The following is a 13,459-nucleotide window of genomic DNA, read 5'->3' as shown; positions in this document are numbered from 1 at the left end:
GGCTGGGCAGAGAGGTCGGCCAGACGACCAGAGGGGCCGTTGGAGGGTGTGCTACAGCAGCTGGAGCATCTAGAACTTGGATGGACGGTGGGGGTGGGGGATAGGGTGACCTTGGTCCTGGGCCAGGGCTTGCTGCTGTGGGCTCTCTGCACCCTACCCCCGTGTGGTGGAAGGGCAGTCCCAGGAAATCTGCCAAGTGATTTGGGCTCTGTTCAGGAGGGTCGTGGGGGAAGCTTTGCTGCCTGGGTAAGGGAACTCCAGCCCACCACATGGGGCTTAGGGCCAGAGGGACTGGGCTCGCCTACCTGAGAGGCATAGGTGTCCAGTCTCTCAAACTGCCGCACATCCAGGGACATGGATTTCAGGCTGGACCGGTCCCAGGGGTAGGCTGCAGACACAGGGAGGCCCTGTCAGCTCCGAGCCCCCAGAGAAGGCTGCCCTTCCAGTCTCACTGCTTCTCTGATGCCCAAAGCCTGACTTCGGCCCACCAGGGCCCAGAACTCCATCTGCTACAGGGCTTCCTCAGTGACATTTGTTTGGGAAACATGACAGCCCTGCAGGTCTCTAGGAGAGCTGCCGGGACATTCTGAGCCTATTTGCAGACTCCTCTTAGTCAGCACTCAAGAAACCAGTTTAATTTAGCAGCATCCATTAGGCCAGCAGAACCCAGGCACAGTTGATGATGGCATCCTCTTTGTCTTCACCTGTGGTGTGCGTGTATTTTCCAGCTTTCCTGCTAGTGTTTTTAGGAATGAGTGTTTGGGCATTGCAGCTCGCCCCTGTGGGAAGGTCAGTGCCTTGGACGTGATGCGCCAGGGGCAGGGGTACCACAGAGCACCTGGGGTGCTGAAAGGACATGGTGGTACTCACATGCTCTGGACAAGATGAGGTGTGTTTAATCTTCTCTCTTGCCCATGGTGAAATGGAGATTGGAGCACCCCGAGAAAGACACCTGTGGCTGGGGATGTTCTGGCAACAGTTCCCCTGGGGAACTGCAGAGAGGCCCTGAGAAAAACTGGGCCCCAGAAACACGTAAGAAGGTTCAGCCTTTTTGGCAGAAAGCCCGGGTGCCCAGAGCGAGGCCCTGAGCTTCAGGTTGCTGGCCAGAGACACAGCGAGGACAGAAAAGTCTGACTGTGCCTGGTGCTGATGCTTGATCAGGGGGTTCTTAGCTTGCCCACTGGACACAGAAGGATCCTGTCAGCTGCTGTCAGGGGGCCCGCTGCCTGCCTGCCTGGCCAAGGGTCAGACCAACATACAGATGGACAGCAAATCATGGGTATCATCCTTAATGAATGGCCCCTCTGATAGTTTGGTTTATAATACCAACCTGGCCAATAGGAACATCTGGGATTGATCGGGTTGCAGTTTGATTGGAGGTCAAAGAGAGAAATGGCTCTGCAAGCCCAGCCCCCACCCCCAGTCCCCTCATTTGCTCTCGGGTGATTTCTTTGCCTCCACCTGTGAGCTACACTACCTGTGGGCCAGGCCAACCCATGGATCGTGTTGCTAGAGCTTGAGACTCCTTTGAGACCTTTTTTGCCAAGCTGGTCCATGCATCACTTGAGCTTGAGGCTGGTGGATTCCGTTGCCTTGCATTGCTTGTGCTGGATAGCCCATCCAGGCCTCCTTCGTTAAGCTCCCAAGCTACTGACTGTTGGTGACCCACCCTGCTGTTTGTTTCCTGTGGACAGACTCTGCCTGCCTTGCCTGAGGGAGAACTTTGCTGTCTGTTTCCTTGATCTTGGACCCGGCAGTCCAGGTGAGTTGAAGGACTTCTAGTATATTAACTGTTCCATGGAAATGAGTTGAACTGAACCCTCTGTACTGCTGTGTGGACTAATTAGCTGTTATAGTCCTTTTTCTTGTCTCTATAGAGACCCTGGCCTAACACACCCCCTGAGACAGCCAGTCCAAATCAGGAAAGCTGGGTAGGAGGACAGGATGGGATGGGCAGAGATGAGGACCTAAAGGGATCAGATCTCCAGGCTCAGTCAGATCCTCTTACCAATTAGCCTTGGGTGAGTGAGATGTGCTTGTGGGGCCCGGGATGTAGCAGGTGTCCCGGGAAGAGTGGAGTGGTATACAGAAGCACTTGGGCTGGGCTGCACGGGGCATGCTTCTAGTCTGGTCTTGACCTTCACCTTGCTGGAGGTCTTGGACCAGCCACACTGCCTCAGCCACATATGTGTGAGAGCCCTGGGACAGTAAACAGGATGCTGGACCATCAGTATGGGCACTTTCTAGGAGGCCACAGGTTATGGGGACCCCTTTGCAGGTAAGAGCAGGAGCGGCAGCGTGTGGCCATGTGCCAGTGGGTGGGGGCTGCAGCTGCATCCTTCCTGTGTATCCCCAGGGCTGCCCTGATCTGTGAAAGCCCATGCCTCCATATGGAAGACCGGAGAGATATGGGATGTTGGTGGGGCTGTGTCTCGTGAAGTCAAAGACAGCTTGTCACAGCACTGGCCTGAGGAAGGCGGCCAGCATAGGCCCCTCTGCTTTCCCCACTACCACTGGGGAAATCAAGACCTTCGTCCCCCTCAGCCCCAGAACTGGCTTTGACACTATCTCCAAAATCACCTCACGCCGCCCCTTTGCTCCCTTATGGTCCCTGGCATTTGGCCTCTTTGTCCTGAATCCTCAGTGGGTTCTGATTGGGTCCTTGCTCTGACACACTGCAGACCAGAGGGTTGCTCCTCTCTAGAGTTGGGGCAAGGCACTCGGGGGTGGGGTGGGGTGGTGTCGGCAGAGTGTGCCCAGCTCTCACCTGGCACCCTCGCATCCTGTGTCTTTGCTGGTGTTTTACCCAGCTCCTTCTGCAAGTCACCCTGTCCTTCGCTCCATTTTGGTCTTATGCGGCACAGTCTTACATTAGAGCTACCTTGAAGGCAGCTGGGGTCCTGGCTTGCACCCCGTCCTCTGGCGCCAGAGCTGATTTCTTGGTTGGCCATCAATCCCTATCTCATGTGGTCCTGGAGTGAGGCTGGGGAAGGGGGTGGGGAGAGCCTGGTGGGCCCCTGCTGAACTTCCCCTCCCAGGCCCGCTCTCTCTGCAGACGCAGGCTCCTGACAGGGCCAGCACGGTGACCTAAGTGGATGTGAAGTGAGCTAACACTGTTAACAGACTTGCCCTCATTACAGCTCTGCAAATGAGGTCCCCCCATCCCCCACTGCCATTCAGAAGGAGAACGGGATTTCTAAAATGGGATTTAAAAAAAAAACAACATTACTAGTTTGACTCTTTCTTGGTTCCACTTTATAATATCTGAACATTCAAAATATCTGCAATGATTTATGCCTCATTAAATCTACTCTCTGAGAAGATTATATAAGATCCAAATAGGATTTTGTATAAATACATTTCAAATGCCAGCAGCATTAACAAAATTGTTCTAATTCTAAAACAAAACAGTAGGGGGGGTGGGGGGGTGGCGAAGCTGTACTGAACCATAGATGCCATCTGGTCTGCTGAGGGGGAAACTGAGGCCCAGAGAGGGCCCAGAATCAGGACTTGAAACCAGGCAATCCATCACCCACATGCAGGGCTTCTTCCTCTGTTCTGTCTCCTTTTACACAAGCCTCTGCCTCTTCAAATACCTCCTCCATTACAGTCATTTGGCACTCCATTTAAAGTTAACAAATTTTGAATCCTGTTTTTTAATGTTCTCTATAATGGGCTGCCTTGTTATTGGTAAGGTTTATGCTTTAGCTTTGGGATGACATCTGGTGTGTGAGCTTATTTCTTCTCCACCTGCGCCTGAAGCAGACATTGCTAATCAATCACAATACTCTCCCCCACCTCCCCCCGACAGATCCCGGAGGCAGTTCCAGACTCTCAGCACAGTGTCTCAGGAAGCCATAACCAGTTGATTGGAGCTATATCAGCTACACTTGCTTCAGAAGGCCCCTGGAGCGGAGCCTCCAACTTACCGTGGGCATCTTTCCCTCCGGGCTGCCGAGGTCTTGTATTTCCATTTTTATCACCTTGTAAACCTACAACATGGCAAAGGTCAGGAGTAGAAACAGTGTAGAAGACACAGAAATGCAAGCATAGACCATTTTGTGTGGTGGTCCTCGCTTCTGAACCCCCGCTCGCTTCTCTTCACAGCCTTCTTGCTCCCGTCCCCACCCACCAGGTAGTGACTGCGTTATTCCTTGGGCTGGCTAACGGCCCACTATGGCTTCTAAACTCAGTCCTGTTGATGGCATAATGCATGTCTTGGACAGTCACTAGATGCATGGAGGAAAAGAATGTCGCCAGCAGTGTGGAGGTCTCAACTAAGACACACACGCCTTAGGAAGCTGACCCTCCATCAAAGGAAAGGCACAGGAGCCATTTCTCTGGATGGCTTTACGCAAATGTAACAAAGCAAACGGGCTGCTCTGAGCAACCGACCACTCCCCCCGCCTCTTGCACGGCAGCACGGGCATTCTGCACGAGGGCGTGAGTGCCATGTGAGGTAGTGATGAGCATTTGTGACGAGCATTTGTTGCATGCTTCCTCCACGCGGCCTGCGCTTCACCCGCACTGCCGCACGGACCTCACAACAAGGCAGCTCACCGCCCTCCTTTAGAGACGGGAAGCGGGCTTCTGAAACTCGATTGTGTCAACTGTCCAAGACGAAAGCCCACAACCTGTCCTTCCAGCCACATCCTAGACTCCCCGCCCGAGGCCCTGACTGCTGGAGCTGCTTGGAGAGCTTGCCCGGGCACACTGAGCCTCCCCCAGGAGGACTTGAACCGTGCTACTCTGCAGCCACCATGCCATTGTTTGTCTTTCCCTCTGGGCATCTGTTCAGCTGTGAGATGAGGGATGCGCAAGAAGGCTAGCAGGGAGCAGAGGAGACATCCCGGCCCTGGACCTGCGTCTGTGTGCATTGCCGGGAAGGTAGCAGAGCACTGAGGCTCGGGGCACAGGCTTCGGTGGCAGCCCAGGGCCCTTACCTGCTTCCTAGCTGGCTGAGTAAGACATTTACTATTCCTTTCTGAGGATCATTTGGTGGGTATAAAACAACATGGAATGAGTCAAGGGTATGCCAAAGGGTAAAATGTTAACGAACGCGAGGAAAGCCCGTAACACAGTGCACGTCACGAGTGAGGCGGTCACTGAAACGCTGTGTCAACACGTCTGTCGCAGTATTCACTTTTCTTTAAGGGCCACACGCTCCCCATGTCGGATTCCAGACCCCAGAGAGCAGTGCTGGCTGGGTGTGGAGAAAGGGGGCTCTCCAGGGCGACGCTGCCATGATCCAGCCTCTCCATTTCTCCCTGCAGCCAGAAGCCCCTGGTCCTCCCCACCCTCTGCACCCCAGGGCGCCTGTGTGCACATACGGTTGGCCAAGGTGAACTTCTTGAGCAGCTGGGGCGTGGCGTCTCGGGAGTGGACCTCCACCGTCAGCTGCGTCCCTGCAAAGGCAACGGGGGTCGTGCTCGCAACTGCACGCTGCCAGGACAGGCAGTGGGCAGGGTACTGTGGTAGAAGTCTCAACCACAAGACACAATTGGTGTCAGAGGCTGCTCTGAGTATCGCAGCAGTTCTTCTTGGAAAGCCAAGCAGATAGCTTTCAGAGGCTGCGAAGATGGAGCAGGTGCACTCCATCCTGTTACTCCCACGCAGTGAAGAAACGGTGACGTATGGAGTGAGCAAAGCAATGTGGAGGCTCTGCAAAGTAAATATTGGAGGCTAGATGGTGGAGGAGGCCTCACTGGCTCGCCATGGTCTCCTGCCCCCTGGGGGCCCTGGGATGATCCAAAGGCCTGCAAACACAGATACCTCCACTTCAATCAGGGATTATGGGATATATATCTGTGTTTTTATCTGTGTATATGGGCTATATATCTGTGTAATTTTTTCTGAAAAGGGGGCAGTAGGCCAAATAAGTTGGAGAAACTGTCCTAGAGTGAACTCCAAGGCAACGCCCGATGCAGAAGTTCTGACGAGGCGTGGCAAAAACGTGCTCCCTGACTTCAACCCGGTGCTCCAAGATGTGAATGCAGCATACCAGCATGAAGCAGGGAACCAGCAGACAGGTCTGAGGGGCTGGCCCCAATCCCAACTATGTGGCCAGCTACCCCTCCCCCCAGAAGAATTTACCTCAGAGGACAGCACTGATGCTACAGCTCATGGAGAGGGACATGTCTGATCAGAGCACACAGAGCAAGTGAAGAGGGAGAGAGAGAGAGTGGAGCACATCCTGGCCCACTAGGCCTTGAGGATGATATCCCTCCTCAGAGCAGCCAATGCACAGAGAGGACCATAGAACCGGTGCCTTTATGAGACATGGCATCCTTCACTGACCCATCACCCTACGAGGCACAACACTAGAGACACAGTGTGGCAACTGCACCCAATCTGACCACACCACACCGAGGCAAAACACTAAAGGCAAGTGGAGCAGAGCAACAAAGTCCCCAAGGTGTACCAAAAATAGACTTTGGTGCCAGGGCATGGCACCCCATCAGCTTCGACTGGAAAACACTCCTAAAGGTCAACAAACAGACCTTGAACTACTTACAGGCTTTTCCTATTTTGGTCATTGATTTATTGTTGTTTTGATTTCTTTTGTTGCTTTGTTTTGCTCTGTCTTGTTTTTGTGCATATTATCTCTTCAGGTCTATCTAGATAAGACAGGCGGGATAAACATTCTGGAGGAGAAAACAATGGGACCGATGGTTCTCAGGGGGACATGGGAGAGGGGAAGATGGGGGAAAGGAAGTGGGTGTTAACAAACCCAGGGGAAAGGGAACAAGTGATCCAAAATTGGTGGCAAGGAGGGTGTGAGAGGCCTGGTAGGGCTTGATCAAGGGCAATGTAACAGAGGATTAACTGAAACCCAAATGAAGGCTGAGCATAATAGTCAGACAAGAGGAAAGTAAAAGGAAATAGAGGAAAGAGCTAGGAGGCAAAGGGCATTTATAAAGGTCTAAATACATAAATTTACATATGTAAATATATTTATATATGATGATGGGGAACTAGATCTTTGTGCATATATTTATAGGTTTAGAATTAAGGTAGCATATGGACTTTGGGACTCCACTCAAGTACTTCCTCAATGCAAGAACACTTTGTTCTATTAAACTGGCATTCCATGATGCTCACCTTCCCAACACGATTGCTGAAGATAAATGGGTTCATAAGCAAATGTGGTGAAGAAAGCTGATGGTGTCTGGCTGTCAAAGATATAGTGTCTGAGGTCTTAAAGGCTTGAAGGTAAACAAGCGGCCATCTAGCTCAGAAGCAACAAAGCTCACATGGAAGAAGCACACCAGCCTGTTTGATCATGAGATTTTGAAGGGATCAGGTATCAGGCATCAAAGAACAAAAAATCATATCATTGTGAATGAGGGGGAGTGAGGAGTTGGGACCCAAAGCCCATCTGTAGGCAACTGGACATCCCCTTACAGAAGGGTCTCAGGGAGGAGACGAGCCAGTCAGGGTGCAGTGTAGTGACAATGAAACATACAACTTCCCTCTAGTTCCTGAATGCCCCCCCCCATCATGAAACCAATTTTACCTTAAAAATCTGGCTAGACCAGAGGTTGTACACTGGTACAGATAGGAACCGGAAACACAAGGAAACTAGGACGAATGATCCCTTCAGGACCAATGCTGAGAGTGGCGATACCAGAAGGGTGGAGGAAAGGAGTAGAAAGGGGGGAACTGATTACAAGGATCTACATATACCCACCTCCTTGGGGTTAGGCAACAGAAAAGTGGGCGAAGAGACACATCAGACAGTGTAAGATAAGACCAAATAATTGATAAATTATCAAGAGTTCATGGGGTGGGGGTGGAATGAGGAGCTGATACCAAGGGCTCAAGTGGAAAGTAGATGTTTTGAGAATGATGGCAACAAATGTACAAATGTGCTTGACACAAAGGATGGATGTATGGATTGTGGTGAGTTGTAGGAGCTCCTAATAAAATGATTAAAAAAAACCATGCTCCCCAAAGAAGCCCTCTCGTTCTGCCCCAGGTGAGGAGCACGAACACCTCCAACGGGCAGAGAGGGCCAGGTCATCTTGTGGGCTGTTTGGGGCTTATGACCGTCTCCTCTGTTCTGGCTGGGCCTGCGGGCCGTCCCGTTCAGAGTATTGGCAGCAGCAAGGCCGATGGACCGAGAGGGGCCCTGGCTTCCAGGAAGGGGCGCTCTTCTCTCAAGAGACTCCTCACTGGGCTGCGGTCCCAAAGAAAGACGCGGTTTTCTGCTCCTGCAAAGTCAGGGAAACGCACAGGGGCAGTGCTACCCTGTCATATGGGGTCACTGGGAGTCTGGTTTTGTGGTTTTGCTTTTAAACTCTTCTCTCGCTTACCAGAGGAAACATGGTGCCAAGTGTGGGGCAAACACTCACTGTCCTCCCCTCCCCTCCCCTCCCCTCCCCTCCCCTCCCCTCCCCTCCCCTCTCCTCTCCCTGGGCAGACACCGTTGGGGCTAACACATGGCTGAGTGGGGAAATGACGCTAGCTTTACAAGGAAGGGGTTGAGATGTGGAAGGTGTCCCAGAGAGCAATTTCAAAAGATGTCATGTCCAAGTTGTGCATATGCGTCTTGGAGAACTTAAACCAGGGGTCCTCAAACTTTCTAAACAGGGCCAGTTCACTGTCCCTCTGACCATTGGAGGGCCGGACTATAGTTTTTAAAAAAAAGATGAACAAATTCCTATGCACACTGCACATTTTCTTAAAGGGTGGAGACAGACCCAGTCATGGACACGGCAGCCTGCTGGGTCTCCTTGCTTTATCAGTTTCCAGCTGATCAGTTCAGAAAGTGGGAGAGGGAGAGGCAGGAGAGGGTGAGGCCGCCACCAGGAGCTCTGGACGGACTCTCCTGGGGCAGGCTGGGCAGGTACAGACTGTGGGTCAAGACCTCCCAGACCCCAACGGGGGCTGGTAGGAAGACCGTGGATCAGTGGCTGCTCTCCCACATGGATGGAGACCTGGGACTCAGGGACTGTGCCATGGGCCTGCATGCCCCAGCAGATCACAGACCCTCAGTGCCCTGGTGAACCTGGCAGGATTTGACCAGAGCGATTCATGCAGTGACGGGGTGGAGCCGCCCACTGGGACATGGCCTTGTAGTGGTTGCATCTGCTCACACAACTTAGGGGGTCAGCACAGGCCCTGCTGAGGGCTGGAGCCCCTTTGGGAATTGGGGCTCCTAGGGGTGAGACCAGATAGGCAGGGAGAGGCCACCAGGCTGAGGAGAGAAGCCAAGGGTGTTATGTCTTTCAAGACACAGACACCCTAAGACCAGAGTCCCAGCCTAGAGCCTTGGAGGCCAAGATGAACCAGCCCTTGGCCCCATCCTGGCACAGGGGGGAGGGTCATCAGGAAACACCCCCCCACCCCCACCCAGCCCTCCCTGCCTGAAGGTCAGTAGGCAGTAGTTCTAAAGGGGGGTGGCCAATGCCTGTGGCTGCTTGGGGTCGAGCTGCCCCCTTACTTCCCCGGGGAGGCAGATGTGTTGCCTTTAGGGATGAACTTCAGGGAGCTGCTGAATGTTCAGAAGCGGGACCGCCCCGCTTGGGGCCACCACTGGGGAACTCATGGCCAAGCCCGTGGCCGCATTTACCGCAGGACACCTTAAAGGCATCGGGCTGATCGCGCTCGGCCGCCTGGCCTCGCTGTCATCGTGGACAGGCTCCGGGAAGGCTGGCCACAGCGACGAGCGCGAACTTGGAGCGGCTGGAGAACGGCTCGAAGCCGCACTTGGCACACACGGAGACAGCGGGTTCACAGTGATTCTGGAAAACCGCGCCCCGAGAAGCTGCAGAAAGACAGTGCGACCAGGTTCCCTTCCGCTCTCACACTCCGATGGCTCCGAGTGCACCGACCCCACCGCACATCTCTTATTTTGAGGTAAAAAACCAAAATGGGCAAAAACACCCGACGGACCGGATAAAAGTCCTCGCCATAGTTTGAAGACCCCTGACTTAAACGGTGGGGCAGACCAGTGTCCATGTCCCAGCATGGCCACTGGGGGCCGTTTGCAGGGCAGATCTGTATAGCACCATAAGACTGCAAGACCAACAAATCCCCGCCCCAAACTCCACGCCATGGAGTCCTTTTCGATTCACCGAGAGCAGTGAGTAGGGCAGCCCCTGGGCATTCCCCAGGCCAGGAATCTTCACTAGAGCAAGTAGACAGCCTCTTTCTTCCTCCAAGTGGCTGCTGCGTCCAAACTGCCGACCTCGCGTGCACAATCCACTGCACTATCCAAAACCCAAAATCACTCAGCACAGGAAGACCTAGGAAAGCCTGACCTGAAAAGGAAAGCATACTCAACAGATGCCAATCCCAAGAGGGAGCCCGCGAGGTCAGCAGTTTGAAACCACCAGCTACTTAGAGGGAGAGAGAAGAGGCTTTCTGCCCCTTGTAAAGATCGACAGACTTGGAAACCCACACGGGCAGTTCTACTCTGTCCTATAAGGTTAGTGTGAATCGGAATCGACTCAAGAGTGAGCCAATCCCCAAATGATAGAGACTTTGGGGTTTTTATCTACTGACTTTAAAACAGGAGAATATCTAAGCACTGTGGATAGTGAGATGGCACAACATAAGCCAATAGAAAGATCGTAAGACCTGATAATACTTCTGCCGTCTACACTCCGAAGGAGCAAGGGCGCAATATGAACAGCCACCGGCCCGCCCATGTTCACTGCGGCACAGTTCACAGTAGCAAGAACCCGCAAAGAGCCTATCGCCAATCAGCAGCAGAATGGATAAAGAAATGGAATACTTTGCATCTCTAAAAAAACAGCGAAGAAACCATGAAACACCCCATCCCATGGAGGGGCCTGGGCACCATTCTGCTGAGTGAAGTTAGTCAGTCACAAAAGGGCACGTATGACGATAAGGACACTTGCCATCTTTATCTGGAGAGTAAGGAAAGTGTTTGCGTTGGTGATTTTTCAACGGGAGTCCTACTGGGGCAGGGGTTACGGGCTCAGCTGCTAACTAAGAGGCTGGAGGCCAGCAGGAACAACAACAAATCGTCTCCAGAGTTAATTATGCATTGGAAACCGCTCTGGTGGGGAAGCATCCTGCTGGTGGTCCAGGGCTTTGGGAAATTAGCAGAGTGGCACTATCAGATCTGTCAGAGCAAGCATCGGAGCGCATGGAACAAGCCTCAACGGAAACCCATATGGGCAAGGAAGCAAGCATCCACTACACCTTCTTATTCCACAGGGAGCATTTCAAGTAAGAGAGACACCTGCACGGAACCACCATGACCTGCGGTGGAGGGTGGAAGGTTGAAGAGAGGGTAAAATGGAAGGAACAGTGTGGAACCGAAATGCTGGCTGTTAGTCAAGGTCCACTGCCCTCCCCTTGGTTCACAGTGCCCAATTCCAGATAGTCACATGAATTCAAAACCAGTTATTCACAATATGGACCTAAAATTATGACGATGCTTTTGACTCTGATTGTTTGTTTAATTATTCTTCAGAAGTAGATAATCTGAAATTTGGTAGACTCGAAGATATCATGTGTGATGTATAAATGGAAATGCAGGGAAGATAGGCTTTATTGTTATAATTTTAAAAACACAGGCATAAAGTGTGGCGAAGAAATTAGAATGGTGTCCAGCTATCAGAAAGAATAGCATCTGAGGTCTTAAAGGCTTCTTTTCAAAGAAGCAGTCATCCAAATGAGGCACCAACTAAGTCTACACGGAAGAAGCACACCACGAATTACTCTGCTACCAGACAAAGAGCCTTGTAACGTCGATTATGGCAGATATGGTCAGGGCAAAATGTAATATCACTATCACTTGATCTCCATTTAAAATCTACTTCGGATTTTGTTTGTTCGTTTTTAAGTGCAAGTTCGTTTTTAAGTACATGTGGATTAAACCCCTGGCGAATCCCCTCTGACCAAAGACCAGGGATAGGAATAGTCTTGCTAACATGCAGAATGCATTGGAAAGTAGATAATTGCAGATGCAGATATGTTAAAATTTAGCACTCTATATAATTTGATCTCCCTTATGATCCATTTGTTCTAGTTTTTAATATTTTTGGCTTTCTTTTTGAGGTTTTTGAAAAAAAAACATTTTATCGGGGGCTCATACAACACTTATCACAATGCATACATATATCCATTGTGTCAAGCACATTTGTACATCTGTCGCCATCATCATTCTCAAAACATTTGCTTTCTGCTTGAGCCCTTGGTATCGGCTCCTCATTCCCCCCCCTCCCCTTGATTGAGGATATTATCAGTTTTATTTTGTCATTCTTCTGAGCTGTTGTTTGTCCATTTACTGTTTTTCCGTCTATGAGATCCAGGATAGGGAAAGGTATAGAGACAGTAACCGGATTCATGGCTCCTTCGGGGCTGGCAGGGGAGGTTGGAGGGAATTGGGGGCCAATAACAATGAACACAGTAATGAAGAAAATGCCCTAACACTGATTGCGGCGATGATCGTACAACTCTCCTTGAGGGACTGAACTATTGAATTGTATGAAATGTGAATTATATGCCAATAAAACTATTAAAAAAACCCAGCTATAGTAATCATGTCCCTACTAGTGAGCCAAATAGTTTTGAAATAAATGAAAAGATACAGGTATCAGTAAAGAAAGAGAGAACACCATGGGGGGAAGGGGCAGAGAAATGTTCTAAAATGGATTTTGGTAATGATTGTACAACTCATCTTGTCATTGGTGAATTATTGAATCATGTGACATGTGGATTAAATGCCAATACAATTTTAACAGAGAGAACAAAAAAGAGAAGGAAGTGAGAATTTTAGAGCTGAAAAAATAATTAGCTTAAGGTGTTTTTAAGATATATTCATTAGCAAAATGGAGATGAAACAAGACAGGGTCAGTGAACTTGAAGATCAAGACTAATACGAGTTATCCGCTGTGAACAACACGGATGAGAACGTTTGAAAGAAGAACAGAACAGAACTTCAAGGACTTGTGGAACAAAACCTGACCGTCCACCACTCATGCCACTGGGCCTCAGAAGGAGAGGAGAAAGAATGTAATGCAGAAAAAATACCCAGAAACCTTCCTATTTTGGCAAAGATATTTGTTTACAGCTTCAACCTAAAGAAGTCCAAGCCCAGACACATCATATTCAAACTACTGAAAAAATAAAGTAAACCTTGAAAGTAGCCAGTGAGAAGTGATACACTCCTTTGACATGTAATGTTGACTTCTTATCAGAAACCATAAAGATGAGAAGGGCGGGAAAAACACTTTCAAAATGCATCTCAAAGAAATGAACTGCCAACAGAGAACCCTGCTCCGTGAAAATATAGCTCCAGAATGAAGGCCAATAACAATATTCTTCCCAAACCAAGCAAACCAACTGCCAGGGCCGTTCTGACTCTCGAGGACCCAATTGCAGTACAGAGCAGAACTGTGCCTTAAAGTTTCAGGGGCCGTGGCTCTTCATGGGAGCACAGAGCTTCAGCTTACTCCTGCCTCAGAGCTTCTGGTGGTTT

At 50.7% G+C, this 13,459-nt stretch overlaps 1 protein-coding gene across 3 annotated transcripts in view; it reads right to left on the bottom strand.

Moving 5' to 3' along the window:
* KY (kyphoscoliosis peptidase) overlaps window positions 1–13,459 on the bottom strand; it is a 56,575-nt gene that overhangs the window by 16,086 nt on the left and 27,030 nt on the right. For 2 of the 3 annotated variants that reach the window (XM_075548850.1, XM_075548852.1), the window contains 3 exons: window positions 5,331–5,405; window positions 3,930–3,992; window positions 306–388 (listed from right to left, as the gene is read on the bottom strand). In XM_075548850.1, the coding sequence (XP_075404965.1) occupies window positions 306–388; window positions 3,930–3,992; window positions 5,331–5,405 (221 nt within the window). Of the gene's footprint in view, window positions 1–305; window positions 389–3,929; window positions 4,002–5,324; window positions 5,406–13,459 lie in introns of all 3 variants that reach the window. The other variant, XM_075548851.1, reaches the window with a different exon arrangement.

Source organism: Tenrec ecaudatus, chromosome 4 (assembly GCF_050624435.1).
Source record: "Tenrec ecaudatus isolate mTenEca1 chromosome 4, mTenEca1.hap1, whole genome shotgun sequence".
Classification (NCBI taxonomy): domain Eukaryota; kingdom Metazoa; phylum Chordata; class Mammalia; order Afrosoricida; family Tenrecidae; genus Tenrec; species Tenrec ecaudatus.
This window is presented reverse-complemented; position numbering and strand designations above follow the sequence as displayed.